At 53.4% G+C, this 24,246-nt stretch overlaps 1 protein-coding gene and 1 non-coding gene across 2 annotated transcripts; both read left to right on the top strand.

Moving 5' to 3' along the window:
• Positions 1-5,137: 5,137 nt before the first annotated feature.
• On the top strand, positions 5,138-22,418 carry Dusp8 (dual specificity phosphatase 8). Its single transcript, XM_050137834.1, has 7 exons — positions 5,138-5,475; positions 10,213-10,535; positions 11,951-12,089; positions 17,345-17,511; positions 18,205-18,364; positions 18,577-18,700; positions 18,901-22,418. Exons 2-7 carry the CDS (start codon positions 10,305-10,307, stop codon positions 19,982-19,984), a joined length of 1,905 nt encoding a protein of 634 aa, XP_049993791.1. The 5' UTR covers positions 5,138-5,475; positions 10,213-10,304; the 3' UTR covers positions 19,985-22,418.
• Positions 22,419-23,115: 697 nt separating this feature from the next.
• On the top strand, positions 23,116-23,222 carry LOC126498953 (U6 spliceosomal RNA). Its single transcript, XR_007590931.1, has one exon. It is a non-coding gene; the product is annotated as a U6 spliceosomal RNA (small nuclear RNA).
• Positions 23,223-24,246: the final 1,024 nt, after the last annotated feature.

Below are 24,246 nucleotides of genomic sequence, written 5' to 3'. Positions count from 1 at the left end.
TGGCTCAGGTGTTAAGGATGCTACCCGCCTGTGGTGGTTTGAATGTAACTGGCCCTCATAATCTCACAGGGAGTGGCACTACTAGGAGGTATGGCTTTTTTTTTTTTGGAGTGGGTATGGCCTTGTCGGAGGAAGTGTGTCACCGTGGGGACGGGCTTTGAGGTTTTCTATGTTCATGATACTGCCCAGTGTCTCAGTCGACTTCCTGTTGCCTGCAAGATGTAGGACTCTCAGCTACTACTCCAGCACCACATCTGCCTGCATGCCACTATGCTCCCCATTATGATGATAACTGACTACACCTCTGAGACTGTAAGCAAGCCACACCAATTAAATGTTTTCATTTATAGGAGTTGTCATGGTCATGGTGTTTTCCACAGCAATAGAAGCCCTAACTATGACACTGCCCAAGCCTGAGGACAAGAACCTGAGTCAAAGTACTCAAGTAACAAGGTCTCTTGGATGCCTGTGGCCCCAGCACTCAGGGAGTAAAGAGAGAAGTATTTCTGGGACTTACTGGTTTCTAGCATATCGAGAAAAGTAGGAGCTCTAGATTCAGGGAGAGACCCTGCCTCAAAGGAATCAGGTGAAGAATGATGACATACAACATCCTCCTTTAGATACTGCTTGTGCACAAAGGCACATAAGCCACATGCCCGTGTGGGCACACACAAACTAAAACCAGAACGATGAGAAGGGACCTTGCGGGATTTGGGATGGAGAAAGAGAAGAAGACGGAATACATGTGAGGGAAGCAGAGGAAGCTATTTGGGGGTGGGGGAGAGAAAAGTTGCCAGCTAGAGAGCAGCAAGAGGATAGTAAGGGCAGTGGTGGGGTGTGTATGAAAAGAACATGATGAACCCCCAACTTTACATTCAGGGGTGGACAGTAGCAGGAGGACTGCAGAGATGGCTCAGCAGTTAAGAACACTTGCTGATCTTGCAGAGGACCCCGGTTCAGTTCCCAGCACCTACATATCACTCACAGCTGTCTACAAGTCCAGTTCCAGGGCATCTGGCATCCTCTTCTGGCCTTTGAGGGCACTGTATGCACATGGTGCTCATCCATTACAGGCAGAAAAACTCATATATATTAAAGATAAATAAGTAAGAGACATTTCATGAGTTAAAAGTAATTTTTAAAAGATAAAGTATAAAAATAAACCTCTTAGCCGGGCGGTGGTGGCGCACGCCTTTAATCCCAGCACTCGGGAAGCAGAGGCAGGTGGATCTCTGTGAGTTTGTGGCAAACCTGTTCTACAAGAGCTAGTTTCAGGACAGGCTCTAAAGCTACAGAAAAACCCTGTCTTAAAAAAAATAAAAAATAAAAAGAAAAGAAAAAAAAGAATAAAGCTCTTCCTCATTATGGGTTACCTTGCCCAGCCTTTATACAAGGGGAGGAGCTTAGTCCTACCTCAACTTGATAGGCTGTACTTTGTTGACACCCATGGGAGGCCTGCCCCTTTCTGAACAAAAACAGAGGAGGAGTAGATTGGGATGGGATGAGGGAGAGGTAGGGGGAGAACAGGAGGGAGGGGAAACTGTGGTTGGGATATAAAATAAATGAATAAATTTAACTAATAAAAAGAAAGAATGAGCATCATCCTTTTTAAAGTAAAAGAAAATGATCAGTTTGAACGGTAGCACATGGGGCTGAGGAAGATAAATTCTAGTAGGGGCCACCGATATGTTTTGTAGGAAGACAAAGAATTCTGCAGATGGATGGTGGTGGCCGTACATAGCAACCTGAATATTCTCAGGGCGTCTGGGTTGCACGCTTCAATGTTGAAAGTGTGAATGTGTATTTGACCATAAACTATAATTTAAAAATAAGGGTGGAGGGTGTGGTTTTGTGACAAAATGATTGCCTAGCATTCACAAGGCACTGGGTTGGATCCCTGGCACTGCCACACTGATGATGATGATGATGATGGTGGTGGTGGTGGTGGTGGTGGTGGTGGTGGTGGTGGTGGTGGTGGTGGTGGTGGTGATGATGATGATACATTTTTTTAAGTCAGGAAAGGGCCATCTGCTGCGTTAACATTTCATTTACTGCTCGTCTTAGAAGTCAGGCTGAGCAGCCCAGGGTGCGAATGGTTCCCACGCCTCACAGGCTGAAACAAAGAGCTGAACCTTCCCTTCCCTTCTCTTTGCCAGGCAGGGGCTCAGCCTCGGGCAACCTCCTAGTTACACCTCAGGCGGCCAGCCTGCACAGCGTTCTGTTGTGGGCAGCAGAGGGCGCGCGCTGACAAAGCAGAGGGACCCAAGCTTGCTGCACCTGCCAGACCCGGCTGGAACTGCTCCGGCATTCAGTCTGGAACTGCTCTCGCCTCCGTCTGGGCGAGTCTCTAGCACTTGTAGGGAGGGTCCTGTCAACACGAGGAACTCCAGAAGGTGTCATCAGGCCGGCGCCCGTGTGGTGTGCTCACCTGCGGTCTCCAGTGTCCACAGGGCCGCTGGAGGTTGGATCTTGTCCTCCCTTGGCACAGAGGTCGCTACTGGATCCAGCAGAAAGGATAACAGCACCCTGAGAATGCTTTGCCGATTCCAGACACATCTAATCACCACTCAGTTTGTGAATATATACTCCAGTGACCAGCACGCCAGAAGACCGCCTCACACTACTGGGGATGTGAGGGAACAGATGCGCAGGGAGAACCCAGCACTGCACGGAGAAGGAGTAGGTTTGCAGAGCAGGTGGTGCTGTAAAGCTCCATAACTAGCGCCATTTGTATGGCAGAGCCTAGCAAGCCCACCCACAAATTGTATGTGCACGAACATGACCATAAGTGTGTCCCAACACAAAACTTTAAACTTAACTTGAAATACTTTGAATTTTTTGCAACCTGATTATATCATTTATGATATTGTGTCTAATCTCAGAAGGGTGGGGACAGGCTGCTGGCCACCCCACCCACCTGGGGTTTCCAGAAGGACCTCCAGGTCACCTGTGCACTGTTGCTCTAACCTGGCAAGAATCTGCCCCAGCATAACCAGAGATCTAATGGGCACTCCCAGAGTGTCCGCTCATACCCTGCCGCATTCCTCCTCCTCACCTGGACACTCTCTTAGCATCCCCACTGGTTTCCTCCTGGGTCTGGTAGAGTGAGACAGTTCTCTCTCTCTCTCTCTCTCTCTCTCTCTCTCTCTCTCTCTCTCTCTCTCTCTCTCTCACACACACACACACACACACACACACACACACCAGGAGACTGACAGCTCATCTATCAGCCCCACACCTGCAAACCCCAAGCTCTTTCAGGTCTGCTGCTGCTGTCTCCTCAGGAACCTACATGTCCCACTTCACCTGCCACCTGGACCTGTCCAGGTCTCAGCCCCCCTTTCCAGATCCCCACCTCCCCATTCCTTGGGCTCAAAGTGGGCAGAAAGCCAACATATCCGCAATCCCCACATCAACACTGACCTGAGTAAGCGCAGTGGAGTTGGCGAACTTCAGCTCCAAGGGTTATCTCCAGCAGTCTAAGGCCTCTATTCAGAGCCCAGCCTGAGGCAGGGAGAGAAAGATCTGAACCCAGTGCCAACCCCAAGCATCCCTGAGGCCCCTCATGCTTCCTTCCTGGCAGCACTCCCAAGTTGTTTGTTTATTTTGTGCTATTTCTGAGCCAGAGACATCTCTTCCCTCCAACCTGTATTAATCCCAGGCTAGACTCCCAGACTCGCCTTGGGCTACACAGGGAGATTTCTACAAGCTGCTTTTAAACACCCATGGTGAGCAAAGCCAAGCAGAATGCAGCAGGGAATAGGAGAAGGTCCCCGCAGAGCCTTGCCCAGCACCCACTGCTGTTTGTGGTATTCTTCACCGAACCCACACTAGCATAAGAGAGTTCCTTTGTGTCTGCTTCCCTTTCTGGGACCTTTCATTCAACCAGACTTCTCCCAAGCTCTTTCTTTCACATAGAGACTGTATTCCAAGGGGGAAGTTCAGAACCATCCCCGCTCCCCCAACGGGGCATTCATGTTATCTGGTCACCTCACTATTCGTTCATCCAGCAGCCAAGATAGGGGCACTTTTTTGAAATGTCTGAAGCGGCCTGGCATCATGATAGGTGCTTGTAATCTCAGCACTGGGAAGGCTGAAACCAGCCTGGGATGCAATATAGAGTTTTGGGCCAACTTAGGTTGTATAATGAGATCATGGGGAGAGGGAAAACCAAGGATGCAAGTGGTTCCTGCTTGCAGGTGGACCAGCGTGGCCCAAAACTCCCCTTTCTCTCAGATCTGCCTGACCCTTGTGTATTTCTGCCCTAGTTGTAATTACCCATGTTTTGTTCTGAGTGCTCACGTGATTGTGCTCGCACAGTAGGATGAGGTCGACAGTCCCCAGTGGGCAGGGTCTCGAGATGTCGGGGTGGGAGCAGAGGACTGTTTCCAGCTGGCTTTTCACTGGAAGCGTCAAAGACAGAATGTCATAGATAGGGGGCAGCGCCGCCAGGGGAGCATCGGTGGGTCTGGAGCACCGCCCCCAACCCCCACCCCCGTGTTCTCGGCATGAGTGACCTGAGGCAGACCACGTCGCCTCGGAGCTTTTCCCGCAAGGTGGAGAGCTGGGCTCCCACCTCCAGGGGTCGTGGAGAGGACAAACGCGGACGCCGCAGGTAGGGCGCTTTGTGGGCGCGGCTCTCCCTGAGCGCGTGCCCGGGCCGCACCGGGGCTAGGGAGGCGCATTCTTGGAGAGCGTCCCCGCGTGAACAAAGGCTAGGGGAAGGAAAGAAACCAACGACAGCTCCAGTCTAGGCGGTCCGGGAGGGGAAGACCCTCGCACACAGGGACAGTAGGCACAGATCAGAGTGGCGCAAGGCTGAGGGTTCTTGGAGCCACCAGGAGCCCTGGGCTGGGAAGGCTTCCTGGAGGTGGTAGCCGCGGCATGCGTGGCCCCTTTAAGAACCGGTGCCCGAGGAGCACGGGGTGCAGGGGACCGAGGGCGGTGGCAGAAAGACCCACGGCTGCCGCCAGGGCTCCGCACCCAGCGCCCGCTCCGCTGACGTCACCTGCCCCCGAGCGGCCCACTCTGATTGGCTGCAGGTGACGTCAGGGGCTTTTTCGCTCGGCATGACCTCATCCCCGCCGGCAGCCCCGCCCTCCGCCCCGGGCCTGTCACTCGCGGCTCCCGCGGTGGCCCAGCCGGCTCCGCGGACCCCCGCCCCACCCGGACGCCGGACGCGGGACGCCGGACGCTGAGCCCGGCCGGAGCCGCCAGCCGCGCCCGCCGAGCCGCGGGCTGGGATGCGCGCCGTGAGCGCGCGTGCCCGACCGCAGTGCGCGCGCTCCGTCCCGAGCGAGCGCTCCCCGCGGTGGCGGCGACGACGACGGCGGCGGCGGCGACGCGCCCCGCGCGCCTCTCCGGCCCTTGCCCCGGCTGTGCGGGCCCCCGACGGGCCCATGGGTGGCGTGACAGAACGGGTGCCCTGAGCGCGGCACCAACGTCGGGGGCACTCCCACGGCAAGCGAGAGCCAGGTGAGCCGGGCGCGGGCACCGGTTCGGTTCGGAGCTGGGCCCGGGGAGTGCGGGAGGTTCAGCGGGTGAGCGCCCTGCAGTAGGCTCTTTGGAGCATCGAAAAATGGATAGATGACTCTTTCCTGCGCACGGCGCGCGCTGCGAATCCGCGTCCGTTCTAAGCTGTCTTTCTCCGCGCATTCCTTCTTATTTGGAGAGACGTACTTTAGAGACCTAGGGATTCGTGGGGGAGGGCTGAGATCCAGCACAGATCGCTGAGAGCCTCTGCAAGGCGCCCCCGCTGGCGGCCAGAATAGGAAAAGGTCGTCCGCGGCAGCAGCCGGCGGCCGGCGAGATGCGAAACCTCCGACGCCAGAAGGTCGGCTCCGGCCTGTGGTAGGCTCCGTGTCTGGAGGGGAGACCCTAGGACCCCCCTCTCCGGCTCTCTGATAGCTGTCAGGTCACCCCCACTTCGGGATGCTCCATTGGCCTCTGCGGATAAAGAACATCCTTACCCGACGCAGAGGCAGCAGGCGCGATGCTGGGGGAGGGGCCCGTACAGCCGCCTCCTGCAGCCTGTCTCCCTGTCCTATCTGTCCACCTTGGGAGGGAGCGGCCAGTCAGCCGCCATGGGTACCTATGGGCCAATCCTTGCAGGTGGATGGGTAAAGACAGGCCCAGATTCCACTAAATCCAATCTCTTGGGTAAATTTGCCTTTGACTCCTTGTTGACAGGGTGTGCTGCGTTCTGCAGCAGAGAGATGGGAGCTCTGGTGATGCAGTGATGGGGGTGGGGGATCAGTGTGGCATCTGCAATGCTCTGTTGTGCAGCTTGGGGTGGGAGTGGGGGTGCTTCAGACCAGGGGCATAGATTCTTTCACTGTGGGAGTCGATTCAGAATGGAAATTCCGTGACCTGTAGACCCATCCTCACACTTGCTTGCCCTCCAGGGTAGCTGGGTAGGTGAGTGTAGCCTAGGATGCCAGGCTCTGCTCGAGGTCAGAGTCCCTGTGCATCCACTCCTTGGTTAACAAGCACCTGCTACAGATGATCTTGATCATGTGATCAAGAGCTGTAGGTTCATCTTTATGTCTGACTGCTGCAGTCAGCTTAGGGACCTCGGGAGAGTTGCTGGGCAGGTTCTCTTTCCCTCTTGCCCTGTGCCTTTGGGGAGACTTGAGGCTACCTCCAGGGACTCAATATAGATGCAGGAAGATGCTTCAAGGCAATGTGTCTGGGGCTCCTGGCAGCATCTCTCTTCTTGAGCTGATGCTGATGTCCCAGCCCAGAAGTTTCAAATGGACAGGTGTTTTGGTGAGGTACATCTGTGGATCTGGAGTGACTCAGATATGCAGCTCATAGCGAAAACAGGGACAGAAGTTGAGCCCACAACAGAAGAAATAGTTATGTTGTGGTCCTAACAACCATTGTGAGCCAAAGAACTCTGGCTGGAGCTCTCAGGACCACAGCTCTCTCAGGCTGTCTCTTCTTGGCCTGGCCATTTGCTTGAGACAATGTTTCTGCCCCCTGGTGCAGGGGAGCCTGGCTAGAGGAGCCATGGGCTCAGTTGCCATGCAGGAGCATTTGACACCCTCCCTTTCACCGGACATGGCCTCTGCCAGGCTCCAGAAGTGCCCTGTGTGACAGTGAGCTGGCATCTTAGTATCTTGGGCCCCTAATTGCTGACTCTTTCCTGAGAGCTGCCAGACTGTGGGCAAGGATGCTCAGGCTAGACCACTGTGGGAGGGACCCAGTCTTACAAAGGCTGATGGTCCTGGCAACCATCTCTAGAAGGAGGGAATTCCTTGTTCCTAGGCACTGAGAAAGAAGTAGCTTGGTGAGGATGCCACCCAGGGGACTTGAGCTTTGGTTGGTCACATGAGGACTCAGGAACTGGAACATGCTGTATGTAAACCCCAGTGTAAATGACTGGCGCTTGGTATATGGGCACCAGGAGCTTTGGTATACCGAAGACAAGGATGCATGTGCAACTGTATACTTCAGTCTTGCTCTCCAGGAGACTGTAATGCCGTATGTATGTGCAGATGGATACATTGACACATGTATAATTGCACTCAGGGACAAGATGGATTGTCACTATGGCACGCATCTGCCAGTGTGCAAAGGGATGTGTTCCTGTGCCCAGGGAACAGTGCCACAAGGGCTGGGCTGTGGACCTGGCCTGCAGCAATGGGGGCTGTCTGAGACTTCCCTGAGGGGTGTGGTCATTGGTTAAGCACGCCTAGGAGAGGCTTCCTCCTCCTGACTTTGGACTTAGGAATGCTTGCCTCCTGGCTCAAAATCCTTTGATGAAGGTCTACAACCTCTGCTTAGAGGGTCCTTGACCACCCACAACCCCATTCAAGGCTCTGGAAGAGCAGACCGATAGCTGTTCTCCCTGGGAAGGACTGGGCAGGGAGTACTTGAGAGCATATGCTTTGCTCAGATTTTGCCTGGTCTATCTGTGCCCTGCTGACCTTCTCAGAACTGACCCCTGTATCTCTGTTTCTAGCCCCAGTAAATTCTAGGCCTGATACCCAAAACTGAGGAAGCCAAGGGTGAGGGTACAAAGAGATGCTATCAGGACGTGCTACTGAAGACCAGCACCTGTGTGAGGGGGTTCATCCAAATCTTCGCAGTGCAGTATACCGATGGTCTCAGAGGAACAGGGAGATAGAGAGCTGCAGTGTGGGCCTGGGTCCTGGGAATTAGAGACAAGTAGGACAGGGTTGGAATAGGGGGCTTTGTTGCTGTCCTTAAGTGATAGGTCGGGACTACTGGGCACCTGCCATGGAGGAGTGGGAGCGTAGAAGAGGGAGACCTGCCTGATCTGCGGAGCAGCCTGCTTAGTGGCTGCTGCAGTAGGAGCTGCCGTTGCCTGGCACCTCTGCTGTTGCCATGGTAACATCGGAGGTGCTAACTTGCTAATGGTTCCCCTCCGCTGCAAATAACAATACTGTAATGGTTAATGGGGCTCAGCTCCGGTTCTCAGGATTCCCTGGGAGGCAGAGGAAGGGACAGGTAACAGGCCTAAACAAAGCTGCCCCCATCCCACCTGCCACCAACCAGATCTCCCCTGCCCTTCCCTCTCAGGCTCTCAGGCTTCCCTTCCCTGCCATCCTCAGCCACAGCTCCTTAGAGGTGCTGTGGTGAGGGTCTTCAGAGGGTTCACCCCCAACGCAGCTTCCCTCAGGGTAGTTCAAGGGCTGTTGCAGAGGGTAGGGCTGCGTCTTTTCTAGCTCCCTGGACTAGTCACTCTCTGCTTCTCTTGATGCATTTAAGCGGTCCCACTCACCTGGGAGGATGCGGAATCTACTGTGGGGCAGAGCCAAGGGAATAGCAAAGGCCCTCTGTACCCCAGCATCTTGCACTATGGTCCTCTCAAAGACCTGGGTTTTTAGACTTATTGTCCAGCCCTGCTAGTGGGAGGGCTTGCTCCTTCCTCTGACCCGGGTCCTAACCATTAGCCTGTTGTTCCCTTATGCAAGATTCTAATTAGAGCTCAAGGAAATGTCCCCCAAACAGCTAAAATAGGCGTTAAATCAGACTTCTTTCATCAGACAGAGGACCGTTTACACAAGTAGTTTATTTTCTGTGGAGCTTCCTCTGTGTGACTGGTCCAGGCCTGGCTCCCCAATGAAGGCTTGCAGAGGGGGCTGGGACACAAATAGATATCAGGGATTTGTACCCCAAAGCTCCTACTGACTGTGTACTGCCCAGGTCCTGGAAGTTGTGCCCTTGCAACAGCATGGCAGCTCTATCTAGGCTTTCCACAGGGCCCCAGGAAAGCCAGAGGACACTTCACCCCAGAATCCCTGGCTGCAGGGGAGGATTGGGAATGGGCCATGCCAGGTGAGGGCTCAAGTCTAAAGAGCTAAGTTCTTTCCTACCCCACTACATGTGTGGGGCTAAATGGGGGAGGTACTCTTTCACCTCCCACTGCCTCAAGCCTCAAATTTTCCCATTTTAAGGCAAACTCATTGTCCTGACACTGCATTGTGGTGGGGGCTGCAGGGGAGACAGCACCTGACAGATGAGGGTCGTCAAGTCTGCTTGACAGGGCTTCTAGGTCTTTTGATGCCACCTATCTCCAGTTCCTTAACACATTCCCCAGCCCAAGAACCTCTAGGGTCATACAGGAGGCCCAGCAGTTCCAAGCATCCTGTATACCCAATCTTCATCTTAGAGCTTTGTGCAAGGGGTGGAATGCACCAACCTCAGCACACAACAGAAGCTCCCAAGCACCTGGCCTTCAGCCTCCAGGAGCCCGTGAATGGGGTATGGGGGTTGGTCCTGCCCTCCTATATACCAGCATCCGGATGATGAGCTTAAAGAACCTTTCCTAGAGATGGAGTCTAGGAATTGGCCATGCAGCACTGTGTCAAGAAAGTGGGCAAGATTGGAGAATCCCCAGCTGGAAAAAGAGCAGAGAGACAAGCTTTGTACCCTAGGGTCCTGAGAAGAAGAAAATGCAGAGACCTATAGGACAGAGGTTCTAGAAGGCACAAGTATAGCTGCACACCAGTGCCCACAATAAGAATCCTCCTTTGGAGTCCTTATTTGTCCTCAGCCTTGCATCAGAAGTAGGGGGTAGTCAGGGTCTCTTCTATGCACTCACCCTACTGGGTAAGGTGTTCATTCATCCATCCAGAAGGAAGGGCCCAAAGGACATGCCAGCTGCCAAACAGAGAAGCCGCTTAGGGGTCAGCTGTAGCTACTCAGATCCTGCCATCTGCTGACCAATCACCTTTCCCTCAGGTCCGGCGCCATGTACTAGGGTACCCAGAACGCTGCAAGGCCACGCCCTCCTCGCTTCAGGGGTCACCGTCCCCACTGCCTACCACCCCACCATGGCTGGGGATCGGCTCCCGAGGAAGGTGATGGATGCCAAGAAACTGGCCAGCCTGCTGCGTGGCGGGCCTGGGGGCCCTCTGGTCATCGACAGTCGGTCCTTCGTGGAATACAACAGCTGCCATGTGCTGAGCTCTGTGAATATCTGCTGTTCCAAGCTAGTGAAGCGGCGCCTTCAGCAGGGAAAAGTGACCATTGCTGAGCTCATCCAGCCCTCGACACGCAGCCAGGTACCTGTGTCCCACCATTGCATCCATAATCCCTGGGGCTGACCATTCCTGAACAAGCACGCACTTGTCACCTCTGAAGGAAACTAGAGCTCCTCGACCTGGTACCCAAGAGTTCTCTGATGAAGCGCATCCCCTTCTCTGTCCCCTAATTCCAAACTGGGTTTCTTGGAGGTCACAGCTGAGAGTGCTGTAGGGCAGTCGCCCCTAGTGAGACCTTCCTCTAGAAGTGGGGGAAGAGCTCCTTTGTCTACCCATCTTCAGGGCAGGGTCAGAGGAAGGAAGTGGGATTGCACAGAGGGTAGACCAGCGTAGGTGCAGTTGGCTGGTGCTTTCTGAGGACAGGGACAGCTGGGTCTGGCCACTCTGACTGTAGTGAGGCCAGGAGGGGGTAACTAAGGGGATTATACTAGGCAGACCATTTCACCAGCTTCCCCATTCCTCCTGCCACCTCTCAGAGTCTTCAGTGACCCAGAATGCTCTCTGCGACCCCCAAGAAGGAACTTCCTTCCACAGAGGAAGGGACCAATTTCTCCCCAGGTCTATCCAGTGCATCAGCTGGAGAGGGACTAACCTATCCAGGAGTGTGTGTGGCCTGGGATAGCACCAGCTACCAACTGCTCCCACCTCCTTTGGGTTAGAGGGCCTGCCAATAGAACCAAGGCTTTGGAAGGGTTTCCAGTCTCCAAACTGCCCGCCTCCAAGCTATGAAGTGAGAGAACCCAGGTGGGGTGACGGTTGTCGGGAGTCCCCCACTCCAAGGCCAGAGCTGGCTCCCTGTGGTGCCAATGAAGGGAATCCAGTGATTAATCACCCCCAGCGAGGACTTCAGCCAGAGTGTAATCCTATTGGCTGCTGATGACATCATCCGGCCTGGGGTTGACAGCTCAGCTGGCTTAAAGGCTGAGTGTGCTTGGGAGGCAGGGACATCAGCCTGTCTGAGCAAAAGGCCCCTCAACATCTGGCCCTAAGGCCATCACAGTGGGGAGAAAGAGAGAAAGAACCCCAGCTCCTAGTTTCTGCCTCCTGGCCTGATGATATTTGGGAGGGGAGTCCTGTTACAGCCTTAGTTTTTCCATCAGGGGCTGGGGGGCAGCAAAAAAAGAAAAGAGAGATACTGGTCTTCTAGGAAGCCTAGAAGCCAGCCCAGGTTCTGTGTATGTGCTCTCTGGGGCCCCGTTATACCTACCTGTATTCTTTAACATTTCTAGTTCTGGTACTTTTACCCATGAGGGGCATGGCTGCCTAGAACTGGAGCCACCCCCAATACCTAGTCCTGTCTGGTGCAAAGCCTGATGGTGGAGCCATGTTTTTTTTTTTTTTTCCTGCCTAGCCACGGGGGTGAGGAGAATGGCAACAGCCCCGGCTGGCACCTTGATCTTACAAATGGCCTAACTTCTGCCCTTATGGTCCCCTAGGTGGATGCCACAGAACCACAGGATGTGGTAGTGTATGACCAGAGTACACGAGATGCCAGTGTGCTGGCAGCAGACAGCTTCCTGTCCATCCTGCTCAGCAAGCTGGACGGCTGCTTCGACAGCGTGGCCATCCTCACAGGTGAACTTCGGGAATGGGCCAGGGCTGTGGGATATACCTCCTCTTCCAAACACCCCTCCCCATGCACTTCGCTAGGACTAGACGTGTCAGAGGAGAAGCAGAATTACTGGGACAGTGGGGGGATCCTAAGGCCTCTTGATTTCTCAAAACCCACCTCTGCCTGCAATGGCAGAAGAGGTAGACAAGCAGGAGCTCCCCCAAAACCATGCTCTTGGTAGAGAGGGAGCCAGGGACCCAGGCTACAACTGGTTTCTGTCTCAAGGCGAGGAAGTGAAGGCTTTACCTCCTGAAAACTTCAGTCTATCCCAGAACTGGTCACATAGCAGGGACCTTACTCAGACAAGGTACCAGCTGGCCACAGGTCATCTCACTACTCCATCATGGCTGCTACTTAAGGGACCAGCAGAGTGTCTCTCTGGACTACCTGTGCTCCAAAAGCAGTCTGGCCAGCTGGCCTCCAGTCCCTACTCAGAGTCACACACACCCGCTGACTCATGTCTCATACTCCCACTCTCAACCATGTGCTTAGACACACTCACCCTTAGGCCGCGGCTGAAAGGGCTTTTGTAGATTCTACCTCCCCGAGAGGCAGCCTAGATTCCTAAATAGCTGCTGGAGTGGGCTTGTTCGAGGATGCCTACTCCAGCCGGCTGGAATCTAGGCCCTTTGCTGATGCCCTCTGCCCATGCTGGTGGCCTCTGCATAGCACAGAGCTGATGGAGTGTCCTCCACACCCACCCGCTGCATATGGAGTGGAATAAGTGGGTAGGTAGCCAGACCAGTTCAATGCCCCGAAATCCCATGAGTGCCATGACATCTAGCCCAACCGGAGAGGGAGGGCTGAGAGGGCCTGGACAGCTTTAGCCAGACTACTAGGTAGATGAATCCAACCTGAGGGGCTTCGAGTGGTTTGGAGGCTCAGTATCATGGGTAGGGTGAGTTGTCTATTTGGATCTGAGTTATGTAGCATCATGCTCTGGGCCTGTATGGTCAAAGGATAGCTGTGTGTCTACGTACCGTGAGCCTCAGGTATCAGCCACATGCACCTCACTTCTGGTATCAGTGCAGATGATGAGCCTGTCTGAGTAGGAGTCATAATTTATTGTGCATTTGAGAATTCTTGGAACCAGGAGCCACATAGCTGTACCATAGTTCTAGCCTTCTAGGCTTAGTTTGGGAGGAAGAGGAGTTTGGACCTTTTTATAAGCTCACTAGGCCTACAGGAATACCTCCTGTATCTAACTCACCACCCTAGTTATGAATGGAAGCATGAGGTTCTTCTGAAAATGTGAAGGGCTCCAGAGCAGCACCCTTCCTGGCCCTAGCAGGACAGCTCAAAATCTGGCAGGTTCTGTCTCTTGGGCCAAGGGCAAGGGGCAAGGACAATTTTGGAGGCTGGAGAAGTCCTGGGCTGGGATCCTCCCAAAGGATTCATCTGGACCTGGTTGTGCTCTATCCGGCCCCCTCTGCAGTTCTAGATGTCTGTCTTGCCAAGTTTGCTGGGAGGGTGGAGTTCCTGGTCAAGGCAGTGTGAGACAGACTCAAAGTGGCAACACATAGGCCCAGCCCCTGCTGAGCTAGTGTAGAATCAGAAGCAGACTTCCGAGCAGGGACTGGGGCGATTTCACAGCACACACATAGCTCTTTGGCCCCCTGGCCAAATACAACAGAGACCAGGCCTTCTTTAAACATCACCCTCTGGCTGGTGCTCACAGGAAGCTCAGGAAGATGGCCAGTGAAGGCAATCAGGAGAGGGTACTGAGAACCCAAGTGGTGCCCTCACAGTGGTATTTTCTATTTTCTAGGGGATGTGCCTTAGGGTTTCTTTTTGTTGTTGTTGTTGTTTGTTGTTGTTTTTTTTTTTTTTTTTTTTTTTTTTTTTTTTTTTTTTTTTTTTTTTTTTTTTTTTTTTTTTTTTTTTTTTGTTTTTTTTTTTTTTTTTTTTTTTTTTTTTTTTTTTTTTTGACACAGGGTTTCTCTGTGTATCCCTGGCTGTCCTGGAACTCATTCTGTAGACCAGGCTGTCCTGGAACTCACAGAGATCCACCTACCTCTGCCTCCCAAGTGCTGGGATTAAAGGTCACCTGGCTAGTTAGAGTTTCTATTGCAGTGAAGACACACCATGACCACAGCAACTCTTTTTTAAAAAAAAAAAATTTATTTATTATGTATACAATATTCCGTCTGTGTGTATGCCTGCAGGCCAGAAGAGGGCACCAAACCCCATGTGTAAACCACCATGTGGTTGCTGGGAATTGAACTCAGGACCTTTGGAAGAGCAGGCAATGCTCTTAACCTCTGAGCCATCTCTTTAGCACCCACAGCAACTCTTTTAAAGGAAAATATTTTATTGGGGCTGGCTTACAGTTCAGAGGTTTGGTCCATTATCATCATGGCAGGAAATGCGGTAGGAAGCAGAGTAGTACACAGGCAGACATGGTGCTGGAGAGGTTCTACATCTGGATCTGCAGGCAGCAGGAAGAGTGAGAGAGTGGGCGTGCCTTGAGCATCTGAAACCTCAAAGCCTGCCCTCAGTGACACACTTCCTCCAACAACAAGGCCACACCTCCTAATAGTGCCACTCCCTGTGGGCCTGTAAGCCATTTTTATTCACACCACCACAGAGGGTAATGAACTTAGTCCCTTTTTTCCACAAGTTAGAGTTTATTAGGGAAGAGTTTTAACCTAGATCTCAGTATGCTTTAGTTCTTTGTGCTGCTGTGTTAATCTAATCAAATGTAACTTCAGGGAGGAAGGGTTTTTCCGGCTCCCCGGTATGGGTATAGCCATCATGGTGGGGAAATTAAGACTGCAGGAGCCTGAAGTAGCTGATCACATCCCATCCACAGTCGGGAACAGAACTGCAGATGTGGGTAGGCTGCTGCTCAACTCACTTTTTGTGTTTTGTACCATCCTGGATCCTCTGCCCAGGGAATGGCTATGTTCATAACTACGATGGCTCTTCCCACATTAATGAACATAATCAAGATAACTCCCTACAAGCTTGCCAGAGAAGCCTCTCCTGAGTGATTCTATATTCTGTCGAGTTAGCAATTAACCATCACAGTGTGCATTATTAGAGAAAGGGGAGGGAGGAAGGGGCTTTAGCTTTTTAAACAGCAGGCAGACCCTTAGCTAGAAGCTGGTGTGACCTGTCATTGTACTATCATTGTGGAATGTGAGCCAGTGATGTCACAACTATGAAACAAACAGGCTCTGAAGCCTGGAGATGCTGACATGTCCCAGACTCTGTTGGGTAGAGATGGCTGTAATCAGACCAGAGCAAACCTGACCATCTGTAGGCTGGACCGTGCCAAGTCCATTGCACAAAGAAATGCATGTTTTTATATGCGTCTCCCTGTAAACATCAGGCATGATAATGGCACTGTCTCTGGCCTCCCAAGTTCAGGGGGTAGAGGCTGTGTATGGGAATGTTCTATAGGAGAAAGAGCTTCAGGGATGGTCAGAGCATTTTCTAGGCCTCCCAGAGACTTACCAATAGCTGTGATGCACTCATTCGACCTTGGTACCCCCATTTTCCAGCCACTCACATAGCCTGGGAGAGCCCCCCAAATACCTGAAGCCTCAGGCCTTGAGAGGGATAGAGTCCGTAAAAGGAATCTGGAAGGGCGTGTAAGGGCTTCAGCCCAGCCTGGGAACTTTCTAAGGTTCTGAGAAGTCTGGGGTGACTATACTTGGCAGAAACATTTGAACCTCCCTCCTGTGGGTAGAGTGGACAGGGGTCTCTGGTAGAATTCCTCCTCTGGACAGGCTGTGGAGGAAAGACTAAGACCCAGGCTTCTGGCCAAGTCACGAGAAGACAGAAGGGGCTGTAATCTATGGAAGAGGCTGTGCAGAGGCACCACCCCTCCAGGGCCGACCGTGAGTGGTCACAGTGCCCAGCTCAGCCTCCCCTTGGAATGTAAGCTGTAGCATTGCTGCTAGCACCACCTTCTCCTCTCAGGCCACCAAAGATAAGATTTCATTGAGGAGGTAGGGAGCAATACATCAGATGTACTGGTTGAGGGGTTGTGCATACTGTCTATGAGCTGGGCCAGTGTGAAGGCAAAGGTAGAAGCTTCCCTGTTCTTAGAGATTATCCAGGTCCTAGCACCTGCCTCTTTCAAGACTGGGAAAAGCAGTGTGTGTGTATGTGTACGTACGTGTACACACACAGGCCCAGAACCCTATCTTCACTTCCTCCCATGAGACACATTGGGTCTTAGCCCAGGCATCCTGTGCTTGGATGGTGTGATTGAGACCAAAAACTGAGCTCACTTGCTTGTCAGAACTTGGCATCATGGAAGTCCCATTCTGCTGAGCTCACCTCACCATGTTAAGAGCTGGTTTTTGGATGAACCCCAGCCAGGTTAGATGTGGCTGGGTCTATTTTTACCTCTTTATAATTGTGTTTTTCTGAGTCTGTCAACAATGCTGTATGGCAGGCAAAATAAGGAAACTGAGGCCAGAGGCATGCCTTGCCTGAGGTCACTCAGTCAGATGTACCAGAGGAGCCAGCTTGGGTATCTCAAAATGGTGGGGGGTTTCCTTCCCTAGCCCAGAGTCTCGATCTTGGGTGTATCTAAACAGTGGCAACAGGGAGCAAGCTGTTTGTCCCCTGGGTGCAGGCTTCCCTGTTTCTCTGTCATCTCCTGCTGGGGAGACTGGAGCCATGGCTGAACCACAAATGCCCTGTGGGCTATGGCAATTCCAGTGGGTGATGTCATGCCCAAAGAGGCCCCACCTCAGAAGCCCTTTCCTCCCAGGCCTGGCACTAGAGTCCAGGCCTGTGGCTTCCAGCCAACTGGAGTCAGGGAGGGATTGCATCAGCATTGAGAGAGGCTAAGTGCCAGCCTGGCCCCAGGCCAGTGATGTACAAGGGTTGGGAAAGAACTTGCCTTGCCATACCTGGGGAATAAGAGACCCCTGATAAGGTCTGAGCTGTCCCTTGCCTGGCTTCCATGTGCTGTACTGACAGGCCACCTTGACCCCACATTTATGGGCATCAAAGCCATGCCCCTGAGCTGGTCCCTAATTAGCCTGAGGAGGAATGTGGGCGTAGGTGCCTGCTCTAAATGGGCAGCAGCACAGCCCCCAGTGCTGCAGAGAAGGACAAGTAGCCTGCCAGCAAGAGTCCAGGTGCTAGGCCAGAAGCGGGCTGGGCTTGGGGTCCACAGGGTGCGGCTAAGCCCAGAGGAACTCTCCTGCCCTGGCTGGCCAGCCTCCTTAAAAGCCTTCTGTGTCTCCTCCCACAGGGGGCTTCGCCACCTTTTCCTCCTGCTTCCCAGGTCTCTGTGAGGGAAAACCTGCCACCCTACCATCCATGAGCCTCTCTCAGCCCTGCCTGCCTGTGCCCAGTGTGGGCCTGACCCGTATCCTGCCTCACCTCTACCTGGGCTCTCAGAAAGATGTCTTGAACAAGGTGAGTGCATGGGGGCGAGGGGGGGTGGGGACACCACTGATGGTGTAAAGAGGCGGGATCTGGAATTGGGTCCTAAGGTAGTCTGAAGGGAAGAGCAGGTGATAGATGAGTATGGGGTGGGACCACAGGAGGACCCAGAGCCCCAACCCACTGGATCACAGCATGGCCCAGGGAGGAACCCAGTGAGGCTAGGTGGAAGAGCAAGCTCCTGGACTCCTCTGTGGTGGGGCGCTGGAAGCCTACATGCCAAACTGCTTCTGTCACTGGGCCACTGGCCAGCTCTGAAAGAATCCCATGTTTTAAAAATGGCGAGGAGGGGAAAGGATGAAGGCACCGCCCAGGCAACCATAAAATTCCTGGGAGCCCAATGCAGTCTGTAGGTGTGGCTTGCAGAAGCCATCCTTCCTATACCGATCAGTGGGCTCAATCAATGGTTGAGATGAGAAGGGGTTCCTGGGGCCAGTCTTTCCCATATAGCAAGATTCTGAACAAAATCTAAGGCTCAGGAGCATCACAAGACTTTAGAGTCCTTCTATTCTGCAGAGAGAGAGGGAGGGGAGGGAGAAGGAGGGAGGAAGGGAGGGAGGGAGGGAGGGAAGAGAGAGGAGAGAGAGACTGAGACTCTCAGCTCCTCCTCTAGGGGCTTTGCTTTTCTCTGCTACCCCATTCTGACCCATCTTCCTATCCCTCCAGGATCTGATGACCCAAAATGGAATAAGCTATGTCCTCAATGCCAGCAACTCCTGCCCTAAGCCGGACTTCATCTGTGAGAGCCGTTTCATGCGCATCCCCATCAACGACAACTACTGTGAAAAGCTGCTGCCCTGGCTGGACAAGTCCATTGAGTTCATTGGTGAGGGGAGGGGAGGGTGTGTCTGTCTCTGTGGGACGGGGAGGCTGGCTCGAGGGAAGAGTGGGCAGAGGGCAGGATTACCCCTGGGGACACCCGGCTCTGGGAAGTCACCCACACCAGCTGCCATAGGGAGGGTAGGGGCCAACCTTGGGCAGGGAGGAATAGTGCAATCTCAGTCCTCACCTGGCCCTCCACCATCCACCTGCCCCCAGATAAAGCCAAGCTGTCCAGCTGCCAAGTCATTGTTCACTGTCTGGCTGGCATCTCTCGCTCTGCCACCATCGCCATCGCCTACATCATGAAAACCATGGGCATGTCCTCCGACGACGCATACAGGTACTCTCCCCCTCCCACCGTCCTAGGGACCTGGAACTCCACAACCAATGGCTAACAGTGTTGCCCTCCCTTCCTCTCTCCACCCACTACTGCCCTGGCAGGGAGGGAAAACCAGAACCCAACACAAAGCTTGGGTACCTCAAGGCACAGGGGGAAAATCAGCACAAGCCCGTTCTGACAAATTTCTCTTGCTTGTCCAGGTTTGTGAAGGATCGGCGCCCCTCCATCTCTCCCAACTTCAACTTCCTGGGCCAGTTGCTGGAGTACGAGAGGAGTCTGAAGCTGCTGGCTGCCTTGCAGAGTGATGGACCTCACTTGGGGACCCCTGAGCCCCTCATGGGCCCGGCAGCAGGCATCCCACTGCCCCGGCTGCCACCATCTACCTCAGAGAGCGCTGCCACTGGGAGCGAGGCAGCCGCTGCAGCCAAGGAGGCCAGCCCAAGTGCTGGAGGGGATGTTCTGATCCCCAGCACAGCTCCAGCCACCAGCGCACTGCAGCAGGGCCTGCGTGGCCTGCACCTCTCCTCCGACCGCCTCCAGGACACCAACCGCCTGAAGCGCTCCTTCTCCCTGGACATCAAGTCAGCCTATGCACCCAGCAGGAGGCCTGACTTTCCCGGCCCACCGGACCCTGGAGAAGCTCCAAAGCTCTGCAAGCTGGACAGCCCGTCTGGGGGGACACTGGGCCTGCCCTCGCCCAGTCCGGACAGCCCAGACTCTGCTCCAGAGGGGCGTCCACGACCCCGCCGGCGACGGCCCCCAGCCAGTTCTCCGGCCCGCTCCCCGGCTCATGGCCTGGGCCTGAACTTTGGAGACACGGCCCGGCAGACTCCGCGGCATGGCCTCTCGGCCCTGTCGGCACCCGGACTACCCGGCCCTGGCCAGCCGGCTGGCCCCGGGGGCTGGGTGCCGCCACTGGACTCCCCCGGCACACCGTCGCCGGATGGACCCTGGTGCTTCAGCCCGGAGGGCGCTCAGGGCCCGGGCGCCGTGTTCTCTGCCTTTGGCCGAGCGAGTGCTGGTGCACCTGGACCCGGTGGCGGCGGCAGCAGCAGTAGCAGCAGCAGCGACCTGCGGAGGCGGGAGGTGCTGCGGGCTGAACCCCGGGACGTGCGGACCGGCTGGCCTGAGGAGCCTGCTTCAGATACACAGTTCAAGAGGCGCAGCTGCCAGATGGAGTTCGAAGAGGGCATGGTGGAGGGGCGGGCACGCGGCGAGGAGCTGGCAGCTCTAGGCAAGCAAGCCAGCTTCTCCGGTAGTGTGGAGGTCATCGAAGTATCGTGACCCTTCAGGAGTCCCTGAGCCCCCGCTCCAGCTAGGCCAGGTATAAATATATATTATATATAACACACAGAAAGGTAAATGGTTTTACTGCAATTTTTATCAAGAAGTAAATATTTCAATTTTTTATTTATTTAAGCTAGTGATCTGGCAACTGTGCGGGGCGGTCCTCAAGCTCTGTTTTTACTGTCTGATATTTAAACTGAAACAGGTTTCTAAGCAATATGAGGCCACCTTCAATCCCAAACTGGATTGACAGGCCTGGGCCCCTCCTTCCCCCCTCCCCTCTGGAAATAGTACTGACCTTGCAAAGAGCTGCCCAGCTTTCCTGCACTTTTTACATAAGAAAAGGGGGAAAAGGAGAAAGATAACCCTTATTTGCCACAAACTGAGCCGCAGACCCCTTGCCTTTCCTTTCTTTCCTCTCCTGGTCTCTCCTCTCCTGTCTTTCATGTCTTGGGCTCTGTAGCAAAGCCATAGATAGGTAAGGGGAGGGGGAGACCCTAATGTCCTTGCAGAAGGCCCCAGTAGCAGCCCCCACACACACACCTCAAGTTGCCAAGTCTTAGTGGCATAGGGGTACCCTCTCTGCCTATCCATTACCCCAGGGATGTTCCTTGGCAGGTGTTGGTGGGCACTGAGCCCAATGGACCAGAGTTTTCAGGGAGACTTGGACAAGAGGTGGGGGGGATCCTGAGAGCCAGATGAGGTAGCCCCCAAGGCAAGGATGGAGTAGACAAAAGAGCTCACACTCCTGCAAGAGTGAGATCCAGTTCCTCAAAAGGGCCCAGGAGGCCATTCAGAGGAGGATTCTCTCTTTCCTTTGTAGATGCTCTTGCCCATTGGGAAGCCCAGTTAGACTCCCCAGCATGGACTGGGGTAGTGCCCAATGCTGCGGGCAGGGGCAGCTAGGCTAGCTGGGGCTGGCAGGGGCTAGCTCTGCTGGTCAGAGGGGAGTTCTGGGTCCAGTATAAATGGGGGTAGATTCACGCTCTCCTTCTAGGTTCTTCCTGCCCCTGGTAGGACTTGGAATTCAGGTGCACCTGCAGGTTGAGGGGCCTCTGGAACAGGCCTCCTTACAGATGGAGTCAAGCACCTACCAAGCCCGTGGGTTTCCAGGAAGTGGGAATCCTCAGCTTTGGGAGAACTCTCTCCAAGCAGAGAAATACCCCCCATCTAGACACAGAGATGCTGGGGAAGTCCTTGGTGACTACCCCATCCCCACAGGGGCTTCTCAGGAGAGAGTCCCCCTGTGTGCTCCCTTCCCAGGGTACTTTCCCACTGTCTTCAAGGTGAGATTCTAGCCTCCACCCAAGGTGGCTTTTTTTTCTTTTTCTTTTCTCTTTTTCTCTTTTGGCTCAGAGCCAATCTAGAAGCAAGGACAGGAGAAAAGTACCAACCACCCTTGCTGAAAATCCTCTTGGACCATTTGGGACCCAAAGGTTTGAGGCAGAATAAGGGCTCTTGCCCTAAGAGCTCCTCAAGTGTGTGAGTGGGGCTGTCCTTCGAGGAAGAAGCCAGGGGCTCGGTAATAGGCAGCTGGGGCAGGACAGAGTCCTGGAGAAAGACCTAGGATGGCACCTTTCTACCCCACCTCCCTTGCTGTGTCCTTCTGTTTGTTCTTTTGACCACTACCCTGTGTTCCTGTCATTCTCCTCCTTAAGCAAAAGTCCTGTTGCAGTTCTCTTGACCCCACCCGTCCTGATCCCTGAGAAAATAAGATATTGTTGTATTTGCAATCTATGGATTAGAGGTTTAAGTATTTATTATTATTATTATTGGTTAATTATTATTATTATTGATTATGTAAATTTCCCTCCTGTCTGTCATTGAATTTCTAAGGTGACCCTGGGTGTGGAGGATGCACTGGCTTCCCCCTCCTTGCCCCACCCTACTGCTGTCCAGGAGATAGTAGTGTGTGGCCACCAGTTGGACCCTGAAGATCCCCCTTGGGTCTGGTCCCTCCCCTCTCTCTGTGGAGATATGGCATCTATCCTGGACACATGGGGCCCATTAGCCTCAGTCTGTCTCTGTTCTCACTCATGGCCCTGGTCACCCTAAAGTGAGCAGACAAGATGGAGGATAAGGTCCCAGCTGCCTGCTCTGATACAGGGTAGAGAGAGGTGGAGCATAGGCCTTCCCTGGTGGCTTTTCACCCACTGTCCAACATGTGGAGGATATAGGGTCCTCCTGAGCCTCTCTTACTCTCTTACCCCTCATACCTGGTCACTGCCTGGCACTGGAATGACCCAGAATGCACCTGGCCCCTCCTGTTGTTTTCTGGAAAGTCCAGTATAGGAGAGGTAGCTGGTCCCTTGCCCAAGGACCAGGGTGCCAGCTTCCCCCTTGGGACCTTTCCCCATGAGGCCGCACTTTCCCATCCCTCCTTTTGTATTTGAAACAATGTGTTGTAATAAATCATAAGAACGATGTTTTCCCCAGGCCTCTGCTGCCTCTTTCTTAGGGCTGGTTGTGGGAGAGGTTGGACACTGGGGGCGGGGGCAGTCTGGAGGTTCCAGGAGTCAAGGGCCTGGTAGGTTGTGCCTGCAAAGTGGGCAGAGGGAAGAATCTGAGGCTTATCCTTGGTAGACCAGGTATAGAGAAGGGGCATAGGACCTGGAATGAACTCCTGGGATGTAAACTACCCATTTTATTATCTGCTTTTTTTATGACTGAAAACTAGGTAACTTTAAATATCAGTTTGCAGGCTGGGGAGATGCTTCAGTCAGTACAGTGTTTGCTGGGCAAGTATGCGTACCTGAGTTGGATCACCAGAAGCCAGGTACGCTGGCATGCACTTGTAATCCCAGTAGTGGGAGGCAAACAGAAGGATCTTGGTGCTCCCTGGCCAAGCCTAGCCTACTTGGTGCCCCAGGCCAACTTGTTTATGTCTCAAAACACAAGTTGAATGGCACCTGAGGTTTGTCTCTATGCACATACACATGTAAACTGCATATGCATGTGCAAACACAAGAGCCCAATTCACCTGTCAACTCCCCTCCCAAGACATTCCTACTGTAAACAGCTCACTCCTTGCCTTTTCACATACACATACCCCACCACGGTCTTTTCAACAGACACAGGGTTTACAAGGAATTCTTTTATGTGATATGAGCACCAAAAGCATGCTGACGGTGCTGACTTCTGCAGCACACATGCTAAAACTGGAACAGGATGGAGAAGATCAGCATGGTCTTTGTGCAAGAACAACACATAGATTCATGATGAATTCCATATATTTGAGACACCCCCCCCCAGTACACCTGATAACTGACTCCTAGTGAAGCCCACCTTTTTTGATCTCCCAGAGGATGTGCCTTTGGCCACGACTGTAGCCCCCTCTGCTTCATCCATTTCCTCATCACTCCTGTGAGGGAAGGGTAAAGGGGATAAGGTGCAGATCTTGGGTCATGAGCTTCTCAACAGCCATCTTTTTAATCACCCTGACCAGGAGTCTCTTCCCTGCTCCTTTCCCCCTTTATTTTGCTCTCATCCCCACCACAGATCTTTGGATTGGATGATTTCTGACATCTTCAGTTTTTTTTAAAAAATTTGTTTTTGTAATAAATAAATAAACAAACAAATAAACAGAAGCATACTAGAGTGTCTGATGTGAGCCCATCCTTGTCTCCAGACACAGGGTTCCTCTCTCTGGACAGACTGCCCCTACACCAGTGCAGACCGGCCAGGGTCCAGGCTAACCTGCTATATGTCATTACAAGTCATGTGACCATGGACATCCATGTACCATTCCATAGGACAGACTTCCAGATCTGGCTTTTCTGGGCCACCTCAACATGTGGTTCTCATCTTAACAGTCTCTGTGTGGACTACCCTAGATGCCCTGTGGAAATTCCTAAGTGGGCTTCTTGGAGGATCTTAGTTCTCATCCCTGCCCCTGGCTAATACAACATTCTCCAGTTTTGACCATCCTGTTCAAGGGACCCTTTGTGCTTTCAGGCAGGCAGTGACACTGGTCACTCATATGAGTAGCGGTGTGTGTGTGTGTGTGTGTGTAGGTCAGAAGATAGAGGAGGAAAAATCAGGAGAGGAGGGGAGAGGATGTGGCTAACCTCTCTTCCAGCGGATCTTGAATTCTGCATCCTCAGCCCTCAAAGAAGCTGAAAGCTAGCAGCATCGTCTGCCTCTAGCAAGGATATTTTTAGCTCAAGAACATCTATTTATAGCCCTGGCAGCCCCTAGGAGTCAATAAAACCAAGGACTGGAAAAAGCTGATGGTTGTCTCAAGCGGGCCGGGTACTCCT

Source organism: Alexandromys fortis, unplaced genomic scaffold (assembly GCF_014885135.2).
Source record: "Alexandromys fortis isolate MF-2015 unplaced genomic scaffold, M_Fortis_MF-2015_v1.1 scaffold_3, whole genome shotgun sequence".
Taxonomy (NCBI): Eukaryota; Metazoa; Chordata; class Mammalia; order Rodentia; family Cricetidae; genus Alexandromys; species Alexandromys fortis.
The sequence above is the reverse complement of the archived record's forward strand: the minus strand, read 5'-3'. Positions and strand labels throughout refer to the sequence as shown.

Bases quoted from the DNA above. Each gene is read 5' to 3' on its own strand.
- Dusp8 (XM_050137834.1), top strand. From the start codon at position 10,305: ATGGCTGGGGATCGGCTCCCGAGGAAGGTGATGGATGCCAAGAAACTG. The intron at 10,536-11,950 runs GTACCTGTGTCC...ATGGTCCCCTAG, and splicing joins AGCCCTCGACACGCAGCCAG to GTGGATGCCACAGAACCACA. The intron at 18,701-18,900 runs GTACTCTCCCCC...TTGCTTGTCCAG, and splicing joins TCCTCCGACGACGCATACAG to GTTTGTGAAGGATCGGCGCC.